This window comes from Rhinolophus hipposideros, assembly GCF_964194185.1.
Source record: "Rhinolophus hipposideros genome assembly, chromosome: 8".
In the NCBI taxonomy this organism is placed as follows: domain Eukaryota; kingdom Metazoa; phylum Chordata; class Mammalia; order Chiroptera; family Rhinolophidae; genus Rhinolophus; species Rhinolophus hipposideros.
The window spans coordinates 17859664-17884614 of record NC_138054.1 but is presented as its reverse complement, the minus strand read 5'-3'; the positions used below and the strand labels follow the sequence as shown (position 1 = coordinate 17884614).

The 24951-nt window shown below is 36.1% G+C and overlaps 1 protein-coding gene across 1 annotated transcript in view; it reads left to right on the top strand.

The window, feature by feature from the left end:
- The window catches only part of LOC308501485 (nuclear pore complex protein Nup153-like), a gene marked incomplete at both ends in the record, with an annotated part of 205121 nt that extends 180441 nt beyond the window's left edge, over positions 1–24680 (top strand). Inside the window, 6 exons of the mRNA XM_081058027.1 lie at positions 8300–8398; positions 9452–9539; positions 18173–18784; positions 21837–22220; positions 22864–23094; positions 24445–24680. Coding sequence (XP_080914153.1) covers positions 8300–8398; positions 9452–9539; positions 18173–18784; positions 21837–22220; positions 22864–23094; positions 24445–24680 — 1650 coding nt within the window. The remainder of the gene's footprint in view (positions 1–8299; positions 8399–9451; positions 9540–18172; positions 18785–21836; positions 22221–22863; positions 23095–24444) is intronic.
- Positions 24681–24951: the final 271 nt, after the last annotated feature.

Sequence of the window (24951 nt, the reverse complement as noted above, 5' to 3'; positions counted from 1 at the left end):
ATGCCATTGGGATTTTGATGGGGATTGCATTAAATCTGTATATTGCTTTAGGTAATATGGCCATTTTAACTATGTTGATTCTTCTAATCCATGAGCACGGAATGTTTTTCCATTTCTTTGTGTCTTCTTCAATTTCTTTTAAAAATGTCTTGTAGTTTTCAACATATAGGTCTTTCACATCCTTGGTTAAGTTTATTCCTAGGTATTTTATTCTTTTTGCTTCAATTGCAAAAGGAATTGTTTTTTTTTTATTTCTTTTTCTATGATTTCATTGTTAGTATATAGGAATGCAATGGACTTTTGTACGTTGATTTTATAGCCAACAACTTTAGTGTATTCGTTGAGTGTTTCTAATAGCTTTTTGGTGGATTCTTTAGGGTTTTCTATATACAGCATCATGTTATCTGCAAAGAGTGACAGTTTAACTTCTTCATTTCCAATTTGGATGCCTTTTATTTTTTTGTCTTGCCTGATTGCTCTGGCGAGGACTTCCAACACTGTTGAAAAGCAGAGGTGATAGGGGACAGCCCGGTCCTGTTCCTGAACGTAGAGCAAAGGGCTTCAGTTTTTCACCATTAATTATGAGATTAGCTGAGGGCTTGTCATATATGGCCTTTATTATGTTAAGGTATTTTCCTTTTATACCTATTTTATTAAGTGTTTTAATCATAAATGGATGTTATATATTGTCAAATGCTTTTTCTGCATCAGTTGATATAATCATATGACTTTTGTCTTTTATTTTGTTTATGTGATGGATCACATTGATGGATTTGCATATGTTGAACCATCCTTGTTCCCCTGGGATGAACCCCACTTGGTCGTGATGAATAATCTTTTTAATGCATTGTTGCATTTGATTTGCTAGAATGTTGTTTAGGAATTTTGCATCTGTATTCATCAGAGATACTGATCTATAATTCTCTATTTTTGTGTTGTCCTTGCCAGGTTTTGGTATCAGGGTAATGTTGGCCTCATAAAATGAGTTAGGGAGTACTGTCTCTTCTTCAGTTTTTTGGAAGAGTTTGAGTAGGATTGGTGTTTGATCCTCTTTGAAGGTTTGGTAGAATTCACTAATGAAGCCATCTGGTCCCAGACTTTTGCTTTTGGGAAGGTTTTGGATGACTGATTTTATTTCCTTACTGTTGATCGGTCTGTTTAGATTTTCCAGTTCTTAATGGTTCAGCATAGGAAGGCTATGTTTCTAAGACCTTGTCCATTTCTTCTAGGTTATTGAATTTGGTGGCATATAGTCCTTCATAGTATTCCTGGATGATCCTTTGTATTTCTGTGGCATCCGTGATAACTTCCCCTTTTTCATTTCTGATTTTGTTTATTAGTGTCTTCTCTCTTTTTATCTTAGTGAGTCTAGCCAAGGGTTTGTCAATTGTGTTAATTTTTTCAAAGAACCAGATCTTTGTCACATTAATTTTTTCTATTGTCTTTTTGTTCTCTATTTCATTTAGTTCCGCTCTGATTTTTATTATTTCCTTTCTTCTGCTGACCCTAGGTTTCACTTGTTCTTCTTTTTCTAGTTCTTTAAGGTATAACCTGAGGTTATTTATTTGGGATTTTTCTTGTTTCTTGAGATAGGCATGTAATGATATCAATTCCCCTCTTAAAACTGCTTTTGCTGCATCCCCAAAATTTTGGTGGATGTGTTTCCATTGTCATTTATTTCTATGTATGTTTTGATCTCTCCTCTAATTTCTTCTTTGACCCAGTCATTCTTTAAAAGTATGTTGTTTAATCTCCATGTATTTGTATTTTTTCCTACTTTCTTTTTGCAGTTGATATCTATTTTCAAAGCCTTGTGATCAGAGAATATGCTTGGTATGATTTCAATCTTCTTAAATTTGCTGGTGTTAGTTTTATGTCCCAATATATGGTCTATCCTTGAGAAAGCTCCATGTACACTCGAAAAGAATGAATAGTCTGATGTTTTAGGATGAAGTGCTCTATAAATGTCAATTATGTCCATTTCATCTAATGTGTCATTTAGGGCTGATTTTTCGTTACTTATTTTCTGTTTGGATGATCTGTCCATAGCTGTCAATGATGTATTTAGCTCGCCTAGTATAATTGTGTTTTAGTCAATTTCTCCCTTTAGTTCTGTTAGTAGTTGCTTGGTATATTTTGGTGCTCCCTGATTGAGGGCATAAATATTGATGACTGTTATGTCTTCTTGTTGTATAGTCCCCTTTACCATTATGAAATGTCCATCTTTGTCTCTTACCTTTTTCACCCTGAAGTCTGTTTCATCTGATATCAATATGGATACACCTGATTTTCTCTAAATACCATTTGCTTGGTGTGTCAATTTCCACCCTTTCACTTTGAGTCTATGCTTGTCACTGTAGCGGAGATGTGTCTCTTGGAGACAGCATATGGTTGGATTTAGTTTTTTGATCCAATCTGCTACTCTGTGCCTTTTTATTGGTCAATTTAGTCCATTTACATTTAGGTTGATTATTGATATGCGAGGATTTCCTACCATTCTATCTTTACTTTTCTGGTAAGATTGTATTCATGGTTTCTTTGCCTTTTTGTTGTTGTCTATTATTTCTGTTTGGTGGTATTCCATGATGTTTCCCTCTGTTTCTTCTTTTATTAGAGTATATATTTCAGTGTGGATATTTTTTGAGTGGTTACTCTTAACTTTATGGAAAAGAAAATCTGATATTTAGAGTATTCCATTTTCTTCTTCATGCTTTCTTTCTCCAGTGCCATATTCTGGTTCACACCTTTATTCTCCCCCTTTTTATGTTTTGGTTGCCACAAATTGTCCCTGTTGATGGTGGTCGAATGGCCTCCTTTAGTATTTCTTGTAGTGCAGGTCGTGTATTAGAAAATTTCCTCAACTTCTGCATGTCTGGAAAGGTCTTTATTCCTCCTTCATATCTAAAAGATATCTTTGCTGGGTATATTATTCTTGGCTCATAATTTCTCTCTTTCAATAGTTTGACTATTTGGTTCCACTCTCTCCTGGCTTGTAGAGTTTCTGCTGAGAAATCTGATGATAACCTAATGGGCTTTCCTTGTAGGATAGTGTCTTCTTTTCCATGGCTGCCTTGAGGTTTCTTTCTTTGGCGTTGATTTTTGACAGCTTCAATACAATGTGCCTTGGAGAAGGCCTGTTGGGGTTGAGGTAATTAGGTGTTCTATTTACTTCTTGGATTCGAGGATCCAGTTCTTTCCACAAGTTTGGAAAGTTTTCATCGACTTTTTGTTTGCATATACACTCTCTTTCTTCTCCTTCTGGTATGCCCATTTTTCTTATATTGTTCTTTCTGATGGAGTCAGAAAGTTCTTGTAGAATTCTTTCATTTTTTTTAAGTCTCAAGTCTCTTCTTCCATCCTTGTCATTTCCAGGTTTCTATCTTCGATGTCACTGATTCTTTCCTCCATCTGGACAACTCTACTTCCTAAGCTGGCTATTTCATTCTTAATTTCTTCTGTTGAGTTCTTAAAATTTCAACTTCTGTGGTAAAATGCTTATGTTGTTCTTTGATTGTGTTTCTGAGTTCATTAAACGACCTTTCTGTATTTTCTTGCATCTCGTTGAAGTTTTTCAAAACTGCAATCTTGAATTCTCTGTCATTTAAGTCATATATTTCCATATCTTTAACTTCATTTTCCGGGCACTTTACACTTTCTTTCTGAGCTGTCTTGTTGCCTTTTATATTCATGGCAATTAATGGTTTATTATTTCTCTTTCTAGACATCTAAAGGAGTGGGTTCTGCAACAGGTGGATAGGAAGAGGTCTTTCTTTTGTTTTCCAATACGTGTTGGTAGAATGTTTTATTTTCTCTCCTACTGCAGCCCTTTTTTCTCTCTCACAGTGTAGTGTTACATTTTCTCTGCACTATTCCAGCTTTTCACATAATGGGGGGATTCCTTTGAAGGCGGTCTTCTCCTCTTTTAACAGTTCGCCTGGGTCATAGGGCACCACGTCCCTGTGGGGATGGAGAGCTTTTGAAGTTCCAAAGCTCTTCCTGCACCAGATTCAGAGCCCGTGTGTTTTAGCAGTTCTGTTTACTCCTACAGGAATCCGCCCAGATAGGTGGGGACAGGGGTGGGGTGAGTTGTGAGAAGTGGCCCAGATCAATGGCAGTGACCACCACCACAGACAGTCCTGCCTCCAAAGCTCCCTCCCCTTTGCCAGAACTAGTTGGGCTGTGAGTCCATGTCTGCGGACCACAGTTCTCAAAAAAGCAAATATTCTGTTCTTTTGATCTGACACTGCTACTGTTCCGCTTCTAGCACGGGGCATGTATGGGCGGGGCGAGCTCTGGGAGGGTGGGGAGGAGACGGCTAGTCTCAGGCTTCCATTCTCTGATCAGCAGTGAGGGCTTAAACCACTGCATCCTGCGCCCACGCAGCTCCTTCTCCACACTTCTTCCTTCCCTCCTCCCCTACTTGTGCAATTTGCCCACCTTTAGGTGAATTCAGTAGTGAGCCTCTTCGTCTTGCCTGTCTGCTGTTCAGGGAGTCCTTTGTGGAGTTATAGCTGTTGAATTTGTTGTAAATTCTAGGGTAGATTTTCAGAGGCTCATCTCATGCCGCCATTTTTATGACGTCTCGAGTTGTAAAATTCTTAGGTGTACCATTGAAATACTTGGACAGGTGTTTACAACTGTGTAACCCAAAGCCTACTGAAATGTGGAACATTTCCAATCCTGCAGAAAATTCACTCATGCTCATTTCCAGTCAATACTCATTGCCTCCTGCCCGAGGGCAATAGGTATTCTCATTTATCTCACCAGCTATTGGTTTTGCTTGTTCTAAATGTTCATATCAGTACACTTATTCATTGTGTAGTGTTTTCTGACGGGTTCTTATGAAACGCTGCTGTGAACTTTCTTGTACCCTTTTGTGGACATATGTTTATTTCTGTTGGGTAAATACCTACAAGTGGAGGTGTGAATAATAGTTTAAAGTCCCCCCAACAGTGTGTGAACCTTTCTGTCACTCTACATCCTTACCGGTAGTTGGTTGTGCTCTTTTAAATTGTAGCCATTCTGCTTTGTGTATGCTGCTGTGTCATTGTAATTTTACTGTGTATTTCCCTCATGACTAGTAATGTGTTCTTGTTTATGTGCTTCTTGGCCACATGCATGTCTTCCTTTGTGAGGTCTCTCTCAGGACGTTTGCCCTTTAAAAAATTGGATTGTCTTATTATTATGAAGTTGTAGGAGCTCTTTATAAATTCTGGGCACCAGTACTTTGTGTGCTACATGCTTTACATATGTTTTCTCCCAGTTTGGCTTTCCATTTTTTCCCTCCGTCCATCCCTCTTTTCCTTCCTTCTATTTTCTCTTCCTTCCCTCTTTTTGACCTTCAATATTATTTTATCTTTATTTCATGTGTACTCAATAGTGGTTAGTCATTTATACAAATTAAGACGTGATCCCTCTTACTAGTTTAATGCCCATCTGCCACTATGCATAATTATTACCACATTCTGGACTATATTCTCTGTGCTATACTTTACATCCCCATGACTGCTCTTAGTCCCATCACCTTTTTCACCCTGCCCCCAAGCTCCTCCAAAGTATCTCTGTGATAAACCTAATACCCAAATGACACCATACATAGTTATTACAATATTATTGACTATATTCCTTATGCCATGCTCTACATTTCCATGACTACCATGTAAGAACTAGTTTGTACTTCTTCATTCCTCCCCTTTCTCTCCCACCCCCACCCCTGTCCCATCTGGCAACCATTCATATGTACTCTGTATGTATGAGTTTGTTTCTGTTTTATTTGTTTGTTTATTTTGTTCTTAGATTCCACCAATAAGCAAAATCACAATTCATCTGTCCTTCTCTGACATACTCTACCTAGCACAGTACCCTCCAGGTCAATCCATGTGGCCGCACATGGCAAGAACCCATTCCCATCCATGGCTGAGCAATATTCCTTTGTATATATGTACCACCTACTCTTTATCCATGCATTCATCCAGATACCCAGGCCACCTCCACATCTTGGCTATTGTAAACAATGCTGCAATGAACATATGGATGCACATGACTCCTTAAAGTAGCCTTTCGGTGTCTTCAGATAAATATCCTGAAGTGTGATTACTGGATCCTTGTTTGTCTTTTGTTATAGCCTTTGATTTAAAGTCTATTTTGTCTGGTATAAGTATTGCTACTCTAGATATTTTGGTTTTTGTTTTTTTCCATTTCCATTTTCATGATATATCTTTTTCTATCCCTTTACGTTCAAGCTGTGTGTGCCTTTCGATCTGAAGTGAGTCTCTTGCAGGCAGTATATGTAAAGGTCTTGTTTTTTTTAATCCATTCATACACTCTATCTTTTGATTGGAGCATTTAAACCATTTACCCTTAAAGTAATTGTTGATATATATGTAAGTTATTTCCATTTTATTATTCACATTTTTATCTTGTTTGTTTTTTTTCTTATTATTCTTACAGAAGTGCCTCTCACATTTCTTGTAATTCTGGTTTGGTGATGATCAACTCCTTTAGCTTTTTCTTGTCTGGGAAGCTCTTTATCTGTCCTTCAATGCTAAATCATAGCTTTGCTAGGTAGAGTAATCTTGATTGTAGGTCCTTGCTTTTCATCAATTTATTTTCTGCTAATCCCTTCTGGCCTGCAAAGTTTCAGTTGAGAACTCAGCTGATAGACTTATGGGAGTTCCCTTGTAGGTGACTAATTGCTTTTCTCTTGTGCTTTTAGGATTCTCTCTTTGTCTTTAACCTTTGGAATTTTAATTATGATGTGTCTTGTTGTGGGCCTGTTAGGGTTCATCTTGTATGGGACTCTGTGTTTCCCAGACTTGTATGTCTAGTTTCTTCACCAGGTTTGGGAAGTTTTCTGTCATTATTTCTTCAAATAGGTTTTCAATTCCTTGCTCTCACTCATTTGTCTGGTACCCCTATAGTGTGAGTGTTGGTACAATTGATGTTATCCCTGATGCCCCTTAAACTCTCCTCGTTTTTAAAAATGTTTTTCATTTTTCTTATTTTTTTACTATTCTATAGGCTGCTTTTTGCTACCTTGTTTTCTAAATTGCTGATTTGATCCCTGTTTCATCTAATCTGTTGATTCTCCGTTTATTCTCTTAACAGTATTTTTTGATCACGAGATGTTCTATATTTTATGAAGTTTGAATTTATGTATTGTTCCCCTTTATTGTTACCGTCCTTTGTGTCCTAAGAAATGTTTCCCTCTTCTCAGGCTGCAAGGTAATTCTCTTATTATCACTTAGGATATTATAGTAGTGCTTTTATGCATTGTTTTTAAATTTCCTTATTGATTTCTTATGTGATTCCTGGATTAAAACTGATTTTAATCATGATTTTTGTGTTTTGAAATGCATTGAGAGTTGTTTTATAGCCCTGTGTATGGTTTGATAAGTGAATTTTTAAGAAGGTATATAATGCATTTGTTGGCTATAGTGTTCTAGAGAAGTCAGATAAGATGACTGGTAGTATTTCTTACATCTTCTTTGTTCTTGCTGAATCTTAGTAAACCCCTCCCCTCTTGAAAAACTAAATAGATCAAGTATGTAAATTGAATCAGTCATCCAGAACCTCCCAAAAGCAAAAGTCCAGGATCAGATGGCTTCACTGGTGAATTCTGCCAAACATTCAAAGATGATATAACACCTGTCTTCCTAAAACTCTTCCAAAAAATTGAAAAAAAGGCAGTACTTCCTAATTCATTTTATGAGGCCAACATTACCCTGATACCAAAACCTGGTAAGGACAACACAAAACAAGAAAATTACAGACCAATATCTCTAATGAATACAGATGCAAAAATCATAAACAAAATTCTAGCAAATTGAATACAACAATGCATTACAAAGACTATACATCACGGTCAAGTACGGTCCATCCCAGGGGCACAAGGATGGTTCAACATAGGCCAATTGATCAATGAGCTATACCACATAAACAAAAGAAAAGACAAGAATCTTATAATTATATCAACAGATGCAGAAAAAGCCTTTGACAAAGTACAATATCCATTTATGATTAAAACACTTAATAAACTGGGTATAGAAGGAAAATACTTGAACATAATAAAGGCCATATATGAAAAACCCTCCGCTCATCAACAGTGAAAAACTGAAGCCATATACTCTATGTTCAGGAATGAGACAGGGCTGACCCTATCACCACAGCTATTCAACATAGTATTTGAAGTCCTAGCCAGAGCAATCAGGCAAGAGAAACAAAAGGCATTCAAATTAGGAGTAAATTTCTTTTTCTAAAAAGCTCTTTTTGTATTTCTTTAAATAATTTGGAAAAACAGGTACAAATGACCTCTTCAAACAACACTGACCATCCCATATTCATATTTTCATCTCCAATTATAAAATCTACTGAGATGTATGTACTACCTCCATCATCTGTAAGTAGTAACCAAGCAGTATGTCATATTTATTGATTTTAAAGATATACTGTATTTTTTAAATCCAAGGTATTAGTGATACGAAATACCATTATTTTTCTTTAAAGTTAATAAAAATATGTAATCTACAGAAAAGTTGAATGAGTGAACTCCTATATACTATTTTCTATATATATATATGTATATGTGTACATATGTGTATACATGTGTATAGACAAACTCAAATAAGCATATATATTTTGTAATGTGCCATTTGATAGCTAAATGCAAACATCTTAATACCCTTAGTACTTTTCCATGTGTCCCCTAAAAGGACATTCCTTTGCATACTCACAATACCGTTATGATAGCCATAAAATTTACATGATATAATTATACTCTATATTCAGATTTCCTTATCAGCCATACTGTCTTTTAATTGGTTTTGTTTCTCTTGGTCCTCAATCCAATTAAGATAAGGACCTAATCAATTCAATCATACTGTGTTTTTTGAATTGCTCATAACGTAGAAGTTTTGGGTTTCTATAAACAATAAGTACTTTTTATTTATCTATCATTAAGAAATAAATATTTCTTATAAAAATGTTTAGTTCACTGTTCAGTTTGCCCCACCCTTATTTGGCATGTTTATCAATTTGACATGTTGCCCTTCGTGTTTCACTGTGTCCTTGTTTTCTGTCACCACGAAATGTTCCAGATCATTTTGTTTCTGCGATGCCTGCCTGAAATCTGTCCATTGTCCAAAAATTCTTATACTTTTTATTAGAAAATGACATTTCAAAATCCAGAATTGGGCATTAGGAACACATTATTTTATTCTGTATACTTCTTTAAAAGAAAAAATGCTTAAGAAATTAAAAACGCTGCTGTTAAACTATGACACAGTATTCATTATAAAAGGCATCCCAATTTTAGAGACTGTAAACTATGAAAAACTGAATTTTATAGAATAAGTGAAATTAAGTATTTTTTTGACTAGGAATGAAAAAGCTCTGTATTGGAGATTTATTTAAAACTAATTTGACACTTAAAGGATCACTTTTCTCTTGACAGATTGGATTTACATTTAGTTTGCCTATTCCAAAAACAGCAGAATTTTCTGACTCTAGTAGTAATTCAGAACCAATTACAAATAGTTCAGGTGAGTAAAAATTTCTCATAATCTTTTTCATAAAAATAGTTGCATATATTAGACTAGCATTTCAAGTTCTTTTCACCTTGGGCAATACCCATAAATGCTTTCACTTGTATGAAATTAGCTCAGAAAAGAAACAGGAGCTAATGTCAACTTTTTGACAGTGCTTTTTAGTAATTATCCTCAGAGATTCTTAGTTCCCTAAATGTCAGTGTTACAGTTTGGTTGTGTGGGGGATAGTGACATCAGCAGATTCATCCATTGTCTTTGACTAGTCAAAATAAAGTGACAGTTTATTATAAATAAAATCTGATTATAGGAAACTCAAGGGTTGTCTACCTAATAATTGCAGTGGATTCCAGGTTTACTGTTCAGTTCACAAGCGTTTTTATGTGTCAGGGTTATGCTCGCCTCTACAAATAGGCCTTTGATCAGAATTTCTGAACTCAAGAAATGAGCATAATTGAGGGAATGAAATAATAGGATTTTCTTTGGTAGTGGTGTTTTTCTTTCAAGTGTTTGATGTTTAGGGAGGTGAAGAACCATCTGTGGTGAGTAACTCATGTCAAGAATTTTCGAGCATTTTACCCAGCAAGTAATCAGCAAGTGCAAGGGTACAGAAACAAGAGAAAAAGCATGACATAGTTTGAAAATTGCAAATAAATTGTCATGAGGTTGAAAGGTAGCTTTAAATTCTAAAAATTCTTCAATGCTATGCTGAAGAATTGGATTTTTAACCTGAATGTAGTAGGAAGACATTGATTTTTATAGGGGGTCAGGTAGCTGGAGTGACAGAATGTGTTGAGTGAGGGAGTTGGTATTACAGGCTGAAACATCAGATAAGTTCGTGTGCCCCATCCAGAAGTGTTTATTTGACTATCGCCTAAGTTTTGAAGTTTTATGAAAGTAGATCATCCCTCAAAAGATAGTTTAAAACAAATCAAAGAGCCAGAACATAGAGTGACAGAGGTATTTGGCTTTGGATTCTATGGAAATTGATAAGAGCATAGATTATGAGAGTAGCACAAAGTGAGAATTTGGTGTGTTTGCAATCCTATTTTTCACCGAATGCAACAGTTCTGTGTAAGAGAAAGAAACAAGCATTTTTCAGGTATAATTCTTGTTACAAGATTTTTTTTCTGTAATGTTACTATGAATTCAAGAGGAATGAACCTATTCAATTACCACTTTCATGCCTGGTTATGAGAAAAGACATTAAAATCATTCTTAATTTTTATAAATTCTTTACTAATGGTAACTGAATGAGTAACAATTTATTGAAACAACTTTTGTGTTTTATTACATTTGGGGAAATTCACAGTTTGTAAGGAGTTCATTAGGTAAGAGTGGCGCGTATTAAATGGTGATAATTGTGTATTCTCTTGTCGACACCTGATTGTTACCACTTCTGTCATTAAGAAGCAGATTGAAAATGTAGACATCATGATTAACTACTTTGTGACAGCAGCTAAATTTTCCAGTATATTCTTTTTTCCATCATATTGAGTACATTTCAGGGAATCCTTAAAATTTACTTTAAATTACTAAAGCAACCTATTTTTTTAATAAAGGAATATAGAATATGATAAAGTGATAAAAGCATGTGTTTTCCTTTCACATTGTTATAAGAGGTAAGTTCAGTGTTTTGCATATTTTTGTTATTGAGGTGAAATGGACATAAGATACAATTAATTACTTTAAAGGACCAATTCAGTGTGGTTAAGTATATTCTCAATGTTGTGCAGCCACCACCTCTCTCTAAATCCAAACTTTTTTATAACTCCCAGGGGAAACTTGTACCCATTCAACAGTTGCTTTCCATTTCCCCTTCCCCACAAATCCTGTCAACCCCCATCTGTGTTTTGTTTCTGTGTATTTGCCTATTCTGGAGGTATACAGTGCCATTTGTTGCTTGTGGCTCACCCACTTTATTATGTACCAGTCCTTCATTCCGATTATGGCTGAATGATACTCCATTGTATGGATATACTAAAACTCCTCTGTGCATCCATTGATGGACGTTTGGGCTATTTCTACCTTTGGGCTGTTGTGGACAGTGCTTCTGTGAATATGCGTGTACATGTTTGTTTGAATACTGGTCCCAGTACTTTGGGTGTATATCTAGGGATGGAGTTAAAGTCAGATGGTAGTTGTATATGTAACTTTCTGATGTTACACAAAACTGGTTTCCTCAGCAGCTGGCTCATTTACATTCCCCTACGAACATATGCGGGTTCCAATTTCTTCACCTTCTCACCACATTAATTATTTTTCTTTTTTGGATTATAACTCTCCTAGTGGTTATGAAGTGATGCTTCATTGTGGTTTTGATTCACATTCCCCTAGAGATCAATAGGGTTGAGCCTGTTTTCATGTGCTTGTCGGCCCTTTATGGATCTTCTTGGGAGAAATGTGTGTGCAAGTTTTTGCCCATTTTTAAATTAGTTTGTCTCTTTGCTGATGAGATGCAAGCATTTTTTATAGTGTGGATACTATATCCTTGTCAGACATGTGACTTGTAAGTAATTTCTCCAATGCAATGGATTGTTTTGATAATATATCTTCAAACTTTCTTGATAGTGTCCTCACATTCACAAAGGTTTTTATTATTTTATTGAAGTTCAAATTTTGTTTTGCTTCTTTTAGTGTCATATCTAAGAATTCATTGCCAAAATCCATCATAATGAAGACATACCTACTAAGTTTTCTTCTAAGAGTGTTACTGTTTAGTCCTTATATTTAGATCAATTATCCATTTTCAGTTCATTTTTTTTCATGGTGTGAGGTGTAAGGGTAGGCAGGATTTTTTTGAAACTACTTTTTAACTGGCATCACTTAGGAGGAAAACTAGATTATTTATATTTTATTATAGAAAATTTCAAACATTCTCAGAAGTGTCATGAGAGACTGAATCCCCAATACCCTTTACTCGGCCTCAACATTTACCATTTTGTGACCAATCTTATCCCTACTTCTCTCCTTCCCTTTCTTCCTTTTTCCCTTTTCACACATAGGGACACACCTATGAGGTTATTTTGAAACAATCCCATGCATTTTTAATCTGTAAACAGGCTTCCCCTTTAAAAATATAACAACCAAGCCATTATCGTACTCAAAATATAGATTTGTTCTTTCAAATAAAAGAATATGTTGGTTTTGGAAAGTTTGGAAAACATAAAAAGTAAAAGCAATAAAAAAAAATCACCCATCATTAGCAGCCATCATTACATCTTACATGCAAACCTTACATGCAAACTATATACATGCAAAAATCTTTTATATTTTATAACCTGCTTTTACCCATAACTGTGGTTCTTTTTTATTACTAGTTCCAGATGTATAAAACACTATAGACCTTCACACACCTCAAAATGTGATAACCCCAACTAGTCTACTACCATCTGATTTCATACATAGCTATGACAGTACCATTGACTATATTCCCTATGCTGTACTTTTATATCATGTGACTATATATATATTTATATTTTTTAATGATAACAATACTATTTTCTATTAGTTTCAGGGCTACAGCACAGTAGACATTTATGTAATTTAAGAAGTTTTTCCACCAATAAAGTTTAGGTCCCATCTGACATCAAACATAGTTTTTACAGTATGGACTATATTCCCCACACTGTAATTCACACCCCCATGACTATTTTGTGACTACCCATTTGTACTTCCTAATCCTTTCATCTTTCTCACCCATCCTCCCCTCTAGCAACCGTCAGTTTATTCTCTGTACCTATGAGTCTGTTTCTGTTTTGTTTGTTCGTTTATTCTGTTCTTTAGATTCCACATATAAGCAAGATCAAATGGCATTTGTCTTTCTCAATCTGACTTATTTCACTTAGCATAATATCCTCCAGAACTATCCTCATTGCTGCAAATGGTAAGATTTCATTCTTTTTCATGGCAGAGTAATACTCCATTGTGTTAATGTACGACAGTTTCTTTATCCAATCATGTTTTGATGGGCATTTCAGTTGTTTCCATATTTTGGCTATTGTGAATAATGCTGCAGTAAACATAGGGGGACATATATTTTTTCGAATTTGTGTTTTGGGTTTCTTTAGATAAATATCCAGAAGTAGAATTGCTGGGTCATAAGGTAGTTTTATTTTTAATTTTTTGAAGAACCTCCATACTGTTTTCCGTAATGGCTGAACAAAATTGCAATCCCACCTACAGTGCACAGGAATCTCTTTACTCCACATCCTCTCCAACACTGTTGTTTGTTAATTTATTGATAATAGCCATTCTGGCAGGTTTAAGATGATATCTCATTGTGGTTTCTATTTGCAGTTCCGTGATGATTAGTGACATTGAGCATCTTTTCAAGTGTCTATTGGCGATCTGTATGTCCTCTTTGGAGAAATATCTCTTCATATCTTTGGCCCATTTTTAATTGGATTGTTTGATTTTTTGGTATTGAATTGTATGAGACTTTCATAAATTTTGAATATTACCCCTCATCAGACATATCATTGGCAAAGTCATCTCCCATTCAATAGTATGGACTTTTTTTCACTTGTACACATGTAAAGTGTATTTATTTTTTTTAATTAATTTCAGGTATACAAAGTAATGTCACATTTATGAGAGAGAAAAAGAGACAAAGACATATAAAGATATATATGTATCTTTTTGTTTTGTTGATGGTTTCCTTTGCTTTGTAAAACTTTTAGTTTGATGTAGTCCCGTTTGATTATTTTTTCTTTTGTTTCCCTTGCCCGAGGGGACATATCAGCAAAAAATATTACTAAGGGCTTTCTCTGCGAGTTTACTTCCTTATTTTCTTCTAGGAGTTTTATGGTTTGGGGTCTTATATTAAGTCTTTAATGCATTTTGAGTTTATTCTTGTATACAGTGTAAGATGATGATCCATTTTCATTTTTTTGCATGTATCTGTCCAGATTTCGCAGCGCCATTTATTGAATAGACTTTTTACCCCAATGTAAATACTTGTTTCCTTTGTCATAGATTAAATGACCATATAGGCATGGATTTATTTCTGGTTCTCTACTCTGTTCAAATGATGTATGTGTCTGTTTTTATGCCAGAACCATGCTGTTTTAATTACTGTGGCCTTGTGGTATAATTTGATATTGTGTAGCATGCTACCTCCAGCCTTGTTCTTCTTTCTCAGGATTTCCAAGGCTATTGGTGGTCTTTCATGGTTCCGTATAAATTTTAGGATTGTTTGTTATAGTTGGGTGAAAAATGCAAAAGTTTGATGTTTGATAGGGATTTCATTGAATCTATAGATTGCCTTGGGTAGTATGGACATTTTAGCTATGTTATATCTTTCTATCCTTGAGCGTGGTGTATGTTTTCATTTATTTCTATCATCTTCTTTAATTTCTCTCTTAGATGTCTTATAATTTTCTGAGTACAGTTCTTTTACTTCCTTGATTAAATTCATTCCTAAGTATTTTTTTATGTGATTGTAAGTAAGAAGTTTTTCTAAAATTCATGTCAGCGTTCTGTAAAGTATATAACCAGCCCCATATTGAGCATTTATAATCCAGGTTGTTATAATCCAGTTGTCAACTGAAGGGTATATTCAGTTGTAGGCTGAATTTCTGGAAATGAAGTAACTCACTCGTTGAAAGTGTTTTAAGGTTTTTGATCAATATTGTAAATTCCTTTGTATTGATCATATATTTCATGCAATGTATCATCAGTTTTATCTAGATGCCATACCCTCGTCAGTCTTTCAGCTTGATTTTCTTGATTACCAATAAAATCCCTTGTGTAATAGCTATAACTTCGATTTTTTGCCTCTGGAGGAGAGATCTACAGTGTGGGAAATAGTATTTTTACTTCCTTGTAATGGCAAGTTAACCCTGCACTTTCAAATTTGTTGACTATCTTTGAATTACAGTGACTTTTTCCATGATGGTTTAGAATTTCATCCAAATAATCTTTGAAAGTCTTTTTAATCAAGTTAATTAACTCAAGTCAACACCTAACTTGAGTCCTGTACTTTTTTTCTTGGCATAATATTTTTTATAATGAAAAAAATCACAGCTCAAGATAATTCTTCAGTGAAGAGTTCAAGCTGTAAAAAGCAGTTAGATGAAGATTGTGAGAGGCCTTTGAGACGTGTAATCTTCAAAGAAGAAAGTGTCCTGGATGTTCTGAAAAATCCTGGTAAGATAATAGCTACCTTTAGGATACTTCGAAATTTAAATATAAACTCATGATCTTATTTTAGTGTCATTTTTGGTATACATTAGGCTTTTTAAAAATCATGGCTAATTAGATAGGTGATTATTGACTTCTGAATGTGGATGTAGTCAGATGTAATCATTTTGAGGGAAATATCTTAAAACTGTTTTTTAAATTTAAAGACTTTGCTCTGTAATGAAATCTCTAAGAGGCAAGTATAGAAGGAGAATATGAAGCAAGTATAGAATGAGAAAATGAATTACCTATTAATAGAGACAATCTAATATACAATAAAAGTAAATAACCTGATGATATGCTTAGACATGTGTTTCCCATGAGAAAGACATGAACTGCCTTGTTCTACTTCGATTATTCTCCAGTTGTGGTGTGTGTGTGTGTGAGTGTGTATCAAGACCAACAAAAATTTTCTAATTCCAAAATATATAATAGGTACAGTACTTACTTGAAACAAAATGTAAAATCTAGTAGGTAATCATTTGAAGTCAATGACTAGAAATCCTTAAATGGGAATAAGTTTTCAGTATGAAAATAACAGAGGATAGTCACAAGTTCAATTGTGATATGTACAATAAGAATATACAAGTGTTTATAAGAGAATCTAGTAGTTCAGACAGAGCTTAAACCTAGTAGATGTGTTCATGTATAATTGAATAGGAATTTCAAAGTAAGATTGGCTTCTACAACAACCTTAGAAGAATTAGGTTTTGTTGGTCTAGCCATCTCATTTTATACATGAGTACACTGCCTGCAGGAGTCTCAGTGATTTAGATGATTTTATGCAGTTAAAGCAAAACTCCCTAAATCCTCTACTAGAATGAACCAAGTAGTAGATAAGCATCAAATTCATATAATTTACCTCATATAAGTCATGCTTTGCATTCATAATGTCCATTCCTCTTCCATTTTAACTTTCTTAAATATGAAAAATTGGAGTCGTATGTTCTTCTGAGGAAAAATCTGAAAAAGTGGAAAGAATAGAAATCTGTAATACCTTGACATGGTAACTGTTAACAATTTGCCAAACTTAGTTACTCAAATTACACGTTTACAAAATAAAACATTGTTGACCACTGGAAGTAACTGAGGTATGTGGAATTGTTTTGCCATTGGTCTAAGCTGAATTATTTCTTGGCACTAGAAACTCTCTAACAGGAGACTTTGGGTTCCTGGTCCCCTTCATATGTCATTAGTTTGGCTCATACAAACTCTTTAAAAAAAAAAATCTCTTAACAACCTTATATATCTTCTTACCCTCCAGTTTTCTTTTCCTGTGGTGCTAAAGGCTGGAGAAATGGGTCTCTGAGTTTGTTGGTATGAGGAAAAGAAAAGTTAATTAGTTCAAAGTTAAGAACTTTGAAACGTCATTCCCACAAATAAAGTGTAATTTCAGTGAATCAATTCAATGATAGCAGTTTTTGGTAGCACAGAAACTTTTTTCCTCCTGCTGTTTCATGGTTCTAAATGAATACCTTAGTTGTCTAAATACACCTTCGGTGGTTACAACATGTGTAACCATGTGAAAGGCTCTGAGATTATACTTGTAGAATCACTTGAGGCAATTCTGTTGGAATCACTGTTTGGTCACAGTGTGTAGGCATGGATTTAAGTAGCATGAGCTTGTGCTCATTAGAATTGACCGGGTCTTAATTAATTTTCATATTGGTGGGACTTACCAGGTGGTTTGGTACATGGCTGTTGGAATTGGTTATCATATTTGTCATTGAACTGTTACTATTGTAAAGGTCTATAGAGTTTAATAGAATTAAAAACAATTCTTCCTACTCTGTTGCATTTTGGAGGGATATCTGTACCGTGACCATAACAACACAACTCAGCTGGTTTGACCAAAAGTTGAGGATACCACAATAGTGGATTATAACTGGCTAAAATTCAAAGATAAGAGATACTGGAGTTATTTTATATAGCCAAGGCCATGAAAGGAGAGACAGATGAGGGAGGAAAGCTATAAATATACTGTATGTAGATCAGACATCAGGAAGGCAAAACATAGTGTAGCAAAAATAGATGACAGTAGCATAGGTCAGTACATTACTACAAATTAAAGCCTAAACTTAGGTATTGGTTGAATTATAATAAGTAGAAACTTCGAAAGGAAGAAGGTGATATCCTCTGAATAAAACATCTTTTATATTGGATTGGTGCAAAAGTAATTGCAGTTTTTGCAATTATTTTTAACCTTTTAAACTGCAATTACTTTTGCACTAATCTAAGAGATTTTAACTAGGTCTAAGTGTCACTCATTAATTATACGATGACTAAATAGTGCTCAGTGGAATTCACTTTTTAAGTAATCCATCTTGGATTGTTGTAACAGCAATAAGGTCGATATATTTTCTCCCAGTGATAACATTTCAGTTAATGTTTTGATAGGAAAGCCTTTCCTACCTTATTCTTTTCACTCCTCTTTCCCCCCACGGTAGGTTTCACATCACGGAAGACAGATTCTCTTACGGCTCAGCCTACCACCACAGACCCTGTTATATACACAAGACCAGCAATAAGTAGTTTTTCTTCTGGTGGAATGGGGCTTTCAGAAAGTTTAAAGGCTGGATCGTCGTGGCAGTGTGATACTTGTCTACCACTGAACAAAGTTACAGACAACAAGAGCATCGTCCATTATGCAACAAAATTGCCACCAAGCGATACTGCTAAACACACTGGAATTAAAAAATCAAGTGAAAGTGGCAGACCAGCTCTTTCTGCATCAGGGTCAGTTTTTGGAGACAAAATTAAACCAGCAGTAGGAACTTGGGATTGTGATACCTGTTTAGTGAAAAATAAACCAGAAGCAAGAAGATGCATAGCTTGTGAAACACTGAAACCAGGAATTTGTTTTAAGCGAGTCCTTACATTGCCAGTGGCTTCAGAAAGTGCTGTCACCATGGCTGCTTCATCTTCAGGCTGCACTGTGACCACTGGTGCCTTAAGAAAGAAATTCAAAAGGCCCGTAGGGTCTTGGCAATGTCCACTATGCTGTGTGTATAATAATGCCGAAGACAAGAAATGTGTGTCCTGCATGTGTGAAAAACCAGGTACATTGATGGCTGTTTGGAAGGGTTTTGCTCATTATTCAGTGGAACATTTTACTTTATTTTCTGTCTAACCACTAAGAACACCTGAATATTTTAAATGTTTTGGGATGAGCATTTCCTCATACATCTTAAGCTTTCTATCTTGAGGTTAAAATGATTTGCTTGGGGCCAGGATAGGCTATGTGTTAATCAGCCCAGTATATACTTTAACTTCCTGTTTCTATGCCTTTTTATCAGAAACTTCTTAGTCTTCTTGATCATTTTCAAAGTTGACTAATATACATGCTGAAAGGTCTTAGAAGGGAACAATCTTTGGGAAACCTTTATACAGAATAAAATAGTACTTTGTTTTTCTCTAAGTACAAGTGAGGTGGCAGGTGGTTACTTCCAGGGGAAGGTTTCATGAAGAGGTAGAGAGTATGCAATACTCTTATGCAATAGAGTGTATTGCTTTATGCAAAGGCTGTGGTGCATATTAGTGGTGATACCTGTACCTGTGTGCTATCTGCCAGAGAGACTGCCTTGAGAGTCAGTGACTGAAACATCAATGAAAAAGGCAAACTTAGGCAGCCAGAGAAATGTAGTTTCGTTTGAGTTTCTCCTGTTGCTCTGTAATTTTAGAGTTACTAAAGATTCACATCTGGAAATGTCTCTTTGCAGTTTTTGTAATACTGTCATATAATTATTTGGTACAGACATATGGTGACATGAATGCTAATAAAACACGATAATGAGCATCCTAGGACCTCTGTGTGTAGTTTTATGTCTACAATGACAAGCTCTTGAGTTTTTAGTCTAGACCCCTGTCTGAACACAATGGCTGAGGCATATTTCTAATTCCTACAGAACATGTCCATGAGAATGAGATTTCAGAATCTTCATTCTGAATTATTTTTCTCTTCCCACGTGAAACTCTCCACCCATAAAAAATAATACTAAGGAAGCCCTGATGCATGCAGGAAAGCACAATTAATTCTGAGTTGAAAGGAGAATAAAACTTTGAGTCAGGCAGTGAATTGTTAGAGAAAAGTAAAGATAGCTCATACATGTATTAATAAACTTTGAATTCATCCTGTGAAAGATGAGCCATCTTTTTAAGTATAGAAGTGATATGGTCAATCTTGTATTTTGATAAATCACTTGGTAGCTTTATGAAGGATAGATTTGGAGGTTACAAAATTTGGAGACCAGTGGATCGATTAAGAAGTTGTGTGAATAACACAGGCAAAGATAATGGTGAAGTGTACTAAGGAAATCACATCAGGGTGAGGATGTAGAATAAGGTGTAGTTGAAGACATGTTGATTCAAGCTGCTGACATTGACTTTCAGATACATGTGAGGCCTTTGCATATACTGATAATGGACCCTCTGGGCTAGAGGTACAGATTTGTGAGTCATTAGCCCACACTTTTTGAATATGTCATGGTAATAAAAGTGACTGAAAGTGAGAGAGCAGTGAATAGAGAAGACAGGCTAAACTGAGATCTGCTAACTTCAGTGAGTGGCAGCAATAAAACTTTACAACAGTTAATTTTCTCAAGGAATAACCACAGAGGAATCATGGCACTGGTTGCTTCTTGGAAGGATGGATTTAAGGGACCACACAGAGGTCTCAATAAGAAGGCTCCGATTAAAGAAATAATGGGAGCTAGAACTAGAATAGCAGCAGATGGCTAGTCAGGAAAAGAGAATGAAGAAGGTTTGAGAAATATGTCAGGGAAGACGAGCCATCTAGATGAGCTAATCAGGTGAATAGTGGAAAGAGACCACGGGGATGAAGCTCAGAAGTGGAGTGCACGTACAAGTCAGAAAACTGTTTTGTTGGTGATTAAAACCATCTGAATGGATGATAACTAGTGAGATGGGTAGTGGACTAAGGATGGAATCTCAGGGAGCAATTTTATTGGCCAGATGGAAGAGAACGTACCAATAAAACCGAGAACTCAGGTAACGGGAAGAAGTGACAACAGCTAGAGATAATTTAGATAAGTGGGGGTTCCAGAATGAATGACTCCCATATAGTGATGTGAGAGTGAGCCAACGTGCTCCGTTTTCTGTCAATCATGTCATGTGACCCACCCCATAATGTGACCAGCCCTGTCTCTACACAGTACTGGAACTAACACAATATTGGAAGAGCTTTTTCAAAAGTCTTCAGGAAGGCTGATGGATTCAGGATTGTCATATAACAATCAGTACCTTTCCTCCAAATAGGCACTAAATAGACAACATATCTCATTTGGATTTTCTAACATTTCTCGTTTGTATTTTGTAATAGCTATGCAACCTGTTACATGCTGACATAAAAGACATCTTTAACACTTCTTCCTGAGTGAGAACATTTCTCTCCCTGCCAGTCCCACCCCTAATATAATTTTGGTTCTTAGAAAGATTTTTATGGAACTTGACAAGCTAACCTACTTCTAAAATTCATATAGAAGGGAAAATTTACAGGCAATCTTAGGGAGAGGGGCAGGTACACAGACATATTTACCTTAGTAACTAGCAAACCATACTATAAAGCTACAATAATTAAGACAGTCTATTCACAATAACTGTAGAGGAAACAAATGCACATGTATTTAGAAATTTAATATGTCGTGAAGGTAGAGTTATAAATTAGTGCGGAGGATGCACTAGTTACTGAATGCTGCCGAGAAAATTGGCTCTCATTTGGACTAATTGAAGTCATGAATCTGCCAGCAGAAATTTGCAAAATCAAGTTGACCAAAGTAAAACTACCTCCTACTATGTTAACTTGTTATCCAAATACAGTATCTGGTTAATTTGCCTTTAAGGCACACATTTGTTTTTATTAATCTGAAAGCTGAAGGTTTTCCTATGTAAGTCAGAAAATCCGTAAGTCATAAACGAAGAGATGGATGTGGGTGATTACATCCCCATTTAATATAACAGATGCCCATTTGATAAATGTTAATAAAAAACAATTTTGTTTTCTAATGAATTCTTCGATTGTAAGGTAGGAAAAAACGCTTTCTCCGATTATTTCTTCTTAAACATTTTTATTGTTTCTTAATTTCTGTCGTCCAGATCAAGGTTCTGCAAAGCCCGATTTTAGTTTCTTGAACAGCAGTTTCTCTAATTCAGGTCCACCAGCTACTTCAGCTACTGGCAGCCTATTTGGCAGTTCCACGTCCTACTCCAGGGCAGCTGTGGCTGCATCTGGGTTTGCACAGGCCAGCACTGTGAGCAGCTCGGCCTTTGGTAACTCTGCCGGATCCAGTATGTCTCAGTTTTCGATGTTTTCTAAAGAAAGCAAACCAGCAACCACGTCTATCACGGGTACAGCTGTTACCCAATGTGTCTCTGGTATAGGAGTCTACCGTAATAATACTACAAGGTCTGGTTTCAACTTTGGAGCTACAGTCACATCTAGCGCAGCAGATACTTTTACAAAAGAAAAAACATTCCCAGGTATGTTGTGCTTGGATTGCCTTTAATTATAAGTACATCAACTCTAGGAAATAATGCAGCAAGTTATCACAAAGCAGCATGGATGCCCTTAGGTCATCCATACCCACGATGTTGGAGTTATTTGCCATGTGGTACAATGTACATTTTTGTTCAAGTTTAATATAATTAACTGTTGGAAGCACGTTTTCTAACCTCAGCAAGGTTACCTTTCGTTTTTCCAAGAATTGTTTTTCAAATGTAAGTTGTAAGTAACCAGACACTGGGGTTTATTTTATTAGACATTAGATCTCATTATGTAGTATATTCATGATTACATTAGCTGCTTCCTGCTACGTGTTAAATTTCTGATAAGAGGTCAGCTGTTTTCTTAGATATATTCCATTATCATAAAATTTTGAATGCAAGGGTCGGGAGTCTTGTTAATAGAAGGCTTTGTTTATATGGAGTTTGTTTTATTAAGCAGTGGTAGAGAGAATTGTATTCCTACAATTCCTAGAATCATCATTCAAAGCTGGTGGCATTTGTTCCACAAGGTAAGAGTCTTAAAGGAAGCTTGCAATTTGCTTCTGAGTTTATGGAGATTTCTTGAGCATTATCTTATTTTAGCTGTCATGGTGATTTAAGTGTTTCTTTGGGCCTCTAGGATCCTCCTTTGTATTTGGCACTGGACCTTCAGCACCATTTTCTAATCCAACATTTAGTGCAAAGCAGACACCAACATTTGGACAAAGTCAAGGTGCCAGCCAGCCGAATCCCCCAGGCTTTGGATTTCCATCATCTGGAACAGTATTTTCTACTGGTACTCAGCCCATGCCACCTGCTACTGGGAGAGCATCAAGCGGTGGCCACCCTCCTGTGTTAGGACTACAGCCTGGTCAGCCTGTATTTCCCGTGAGTGTGTAGTAGTGATGTGGTTTGTATCCGTACTCGGGTTTGTATCTCATGTACAATTTTATTCTTTGAATTTTGAAACCATTAACTTTTTTTTGTTGTTTTCTCTTGTACTTGGCACAAGAGCAAGATGTGTGTTTAGTCTTACCTATAAACCACAATCACAACTTTGACACAAATGTAAGGATTTTTAAGGTATTAAAGTATTTGTTTAAAATGTAGTTGTTTCTTAACTATAATTTAGGTACTGGATTCATTCCATCCCACTTCTCCCCACCTGACTTTGGGGCGCTCTAGCCTAGATTTCAACTATACTGTTTTCTGATCCTCTCTGTGATGGGATTTACCTGTAGAATTTACTCCCCAGTTCTAGTTCTCGTGCTGGAACAGTCCAGTCACGTTGTCTCTTGACACTTTCTATGTGATGTGCTCGCCTTTTCCCTTGTGTCTTTTGATCTGAGGTGCGTCTCATATACGCAGCACATGTATGGTCATTCCCAGGGAAGGTTTCATGATGAGGTAGACAGTATTTGCTTTAGCAAAGGCCATGGTGCATATTAATCTGGTTACCCAGCTGCCTGTGGAGAGCTAGTCTACAAGTCTGCTTGCGTGGTGTCAGAGTGGAAGCATGAAGTATATAGAAGCGGTGTCTTTTAAATTGCATATGGGTTCTTTGAATTAAGCATTCACATACATTCACGTGCTTAACAATCCATCAGTCTCTTTCATTCTCCTGGTAGCATTTATCCTGTTTCATCAAATCAGTGATTTCTTGGCTTATTATATACACCATTATTTTAGGTATAATTAAGAAAAAATACTTTCAATTAAACTATATCATATCTGTAATTTTAAGACACAACACAGTTTCAGAGGTATTAATATATGAGGGGGTATAATATGCATCATAGAATTGATAGGGTACCATCATTAAGTGCCCACAGGATTAAAGGTGCATTGGGGAAGTATACTTGAATTCCTGAAAAAGTTGGAGTTTGAGCTTTGGAAGTTACCCGGGTCAGTTTATTATGTTTAACTTTCATACTGGCACAAAATGGAATTTTGCTGATATTCCTAAGGAAGATAGTGAATTCTATATATAAATTAGAGATTACCCACTTCTGAGCGCTCTGCTCCTGAGTGTCACCATTTCTTCCTTTAAGTTGAGGGTCACTATTTTGGTCCAGCACCCCGAGGACAGCTGTGGAAGGGGGTGAGAGTGCCAGCACTGAGCAAAACAAAGAGCTGACTGAACTAGAAAGCAGCTCAGTGGAGGATAAGGTCACCTTACCCATAACTGTTCTTACAAACCAAACACCCGTTTGTTTAAAAGGCTTTAACTTCCTCTGCACTGACCTTCCAGCAGAATCTGCATTGCTGGCCGACATCAGCTTTTCAGGCCCTCTTCTAACAAGTCCAGGGAGGACTCGGGCCAGAAGTCCACAGGCTCATTCTTCATCCTGGGACTGTGCTCCCGAACCTAAATGTGCACTGAACTCCCCGGGGGTGTCTGTCAGGGAGGCGCCTCTTCACGTTTCCATTTCCAGCTTCACTGCCCGAGACACCTAAGATTTCGCTTCACTTCCAGTAAAAGTGGGATGGGGTTAGAAAGAGGGGCAACCACCCCGCTCATTTCATTGCCTGGGCTATTGAGAACCCAACAAACAGGGAGAGAACCTGGTTTTTGCTTTTTATAAGTCTCCAGAATAGTGTGTCCCTGCCAATGATCTTTCATAAAAAGTGAAATTTATAATAGAAAAGTATTAGTTGCATTAGAGTAAGGTGTAATTATGGTGATTTATTTAGAAATTTCTTTAGGTTTTTATTTTGGTTTCAGTAA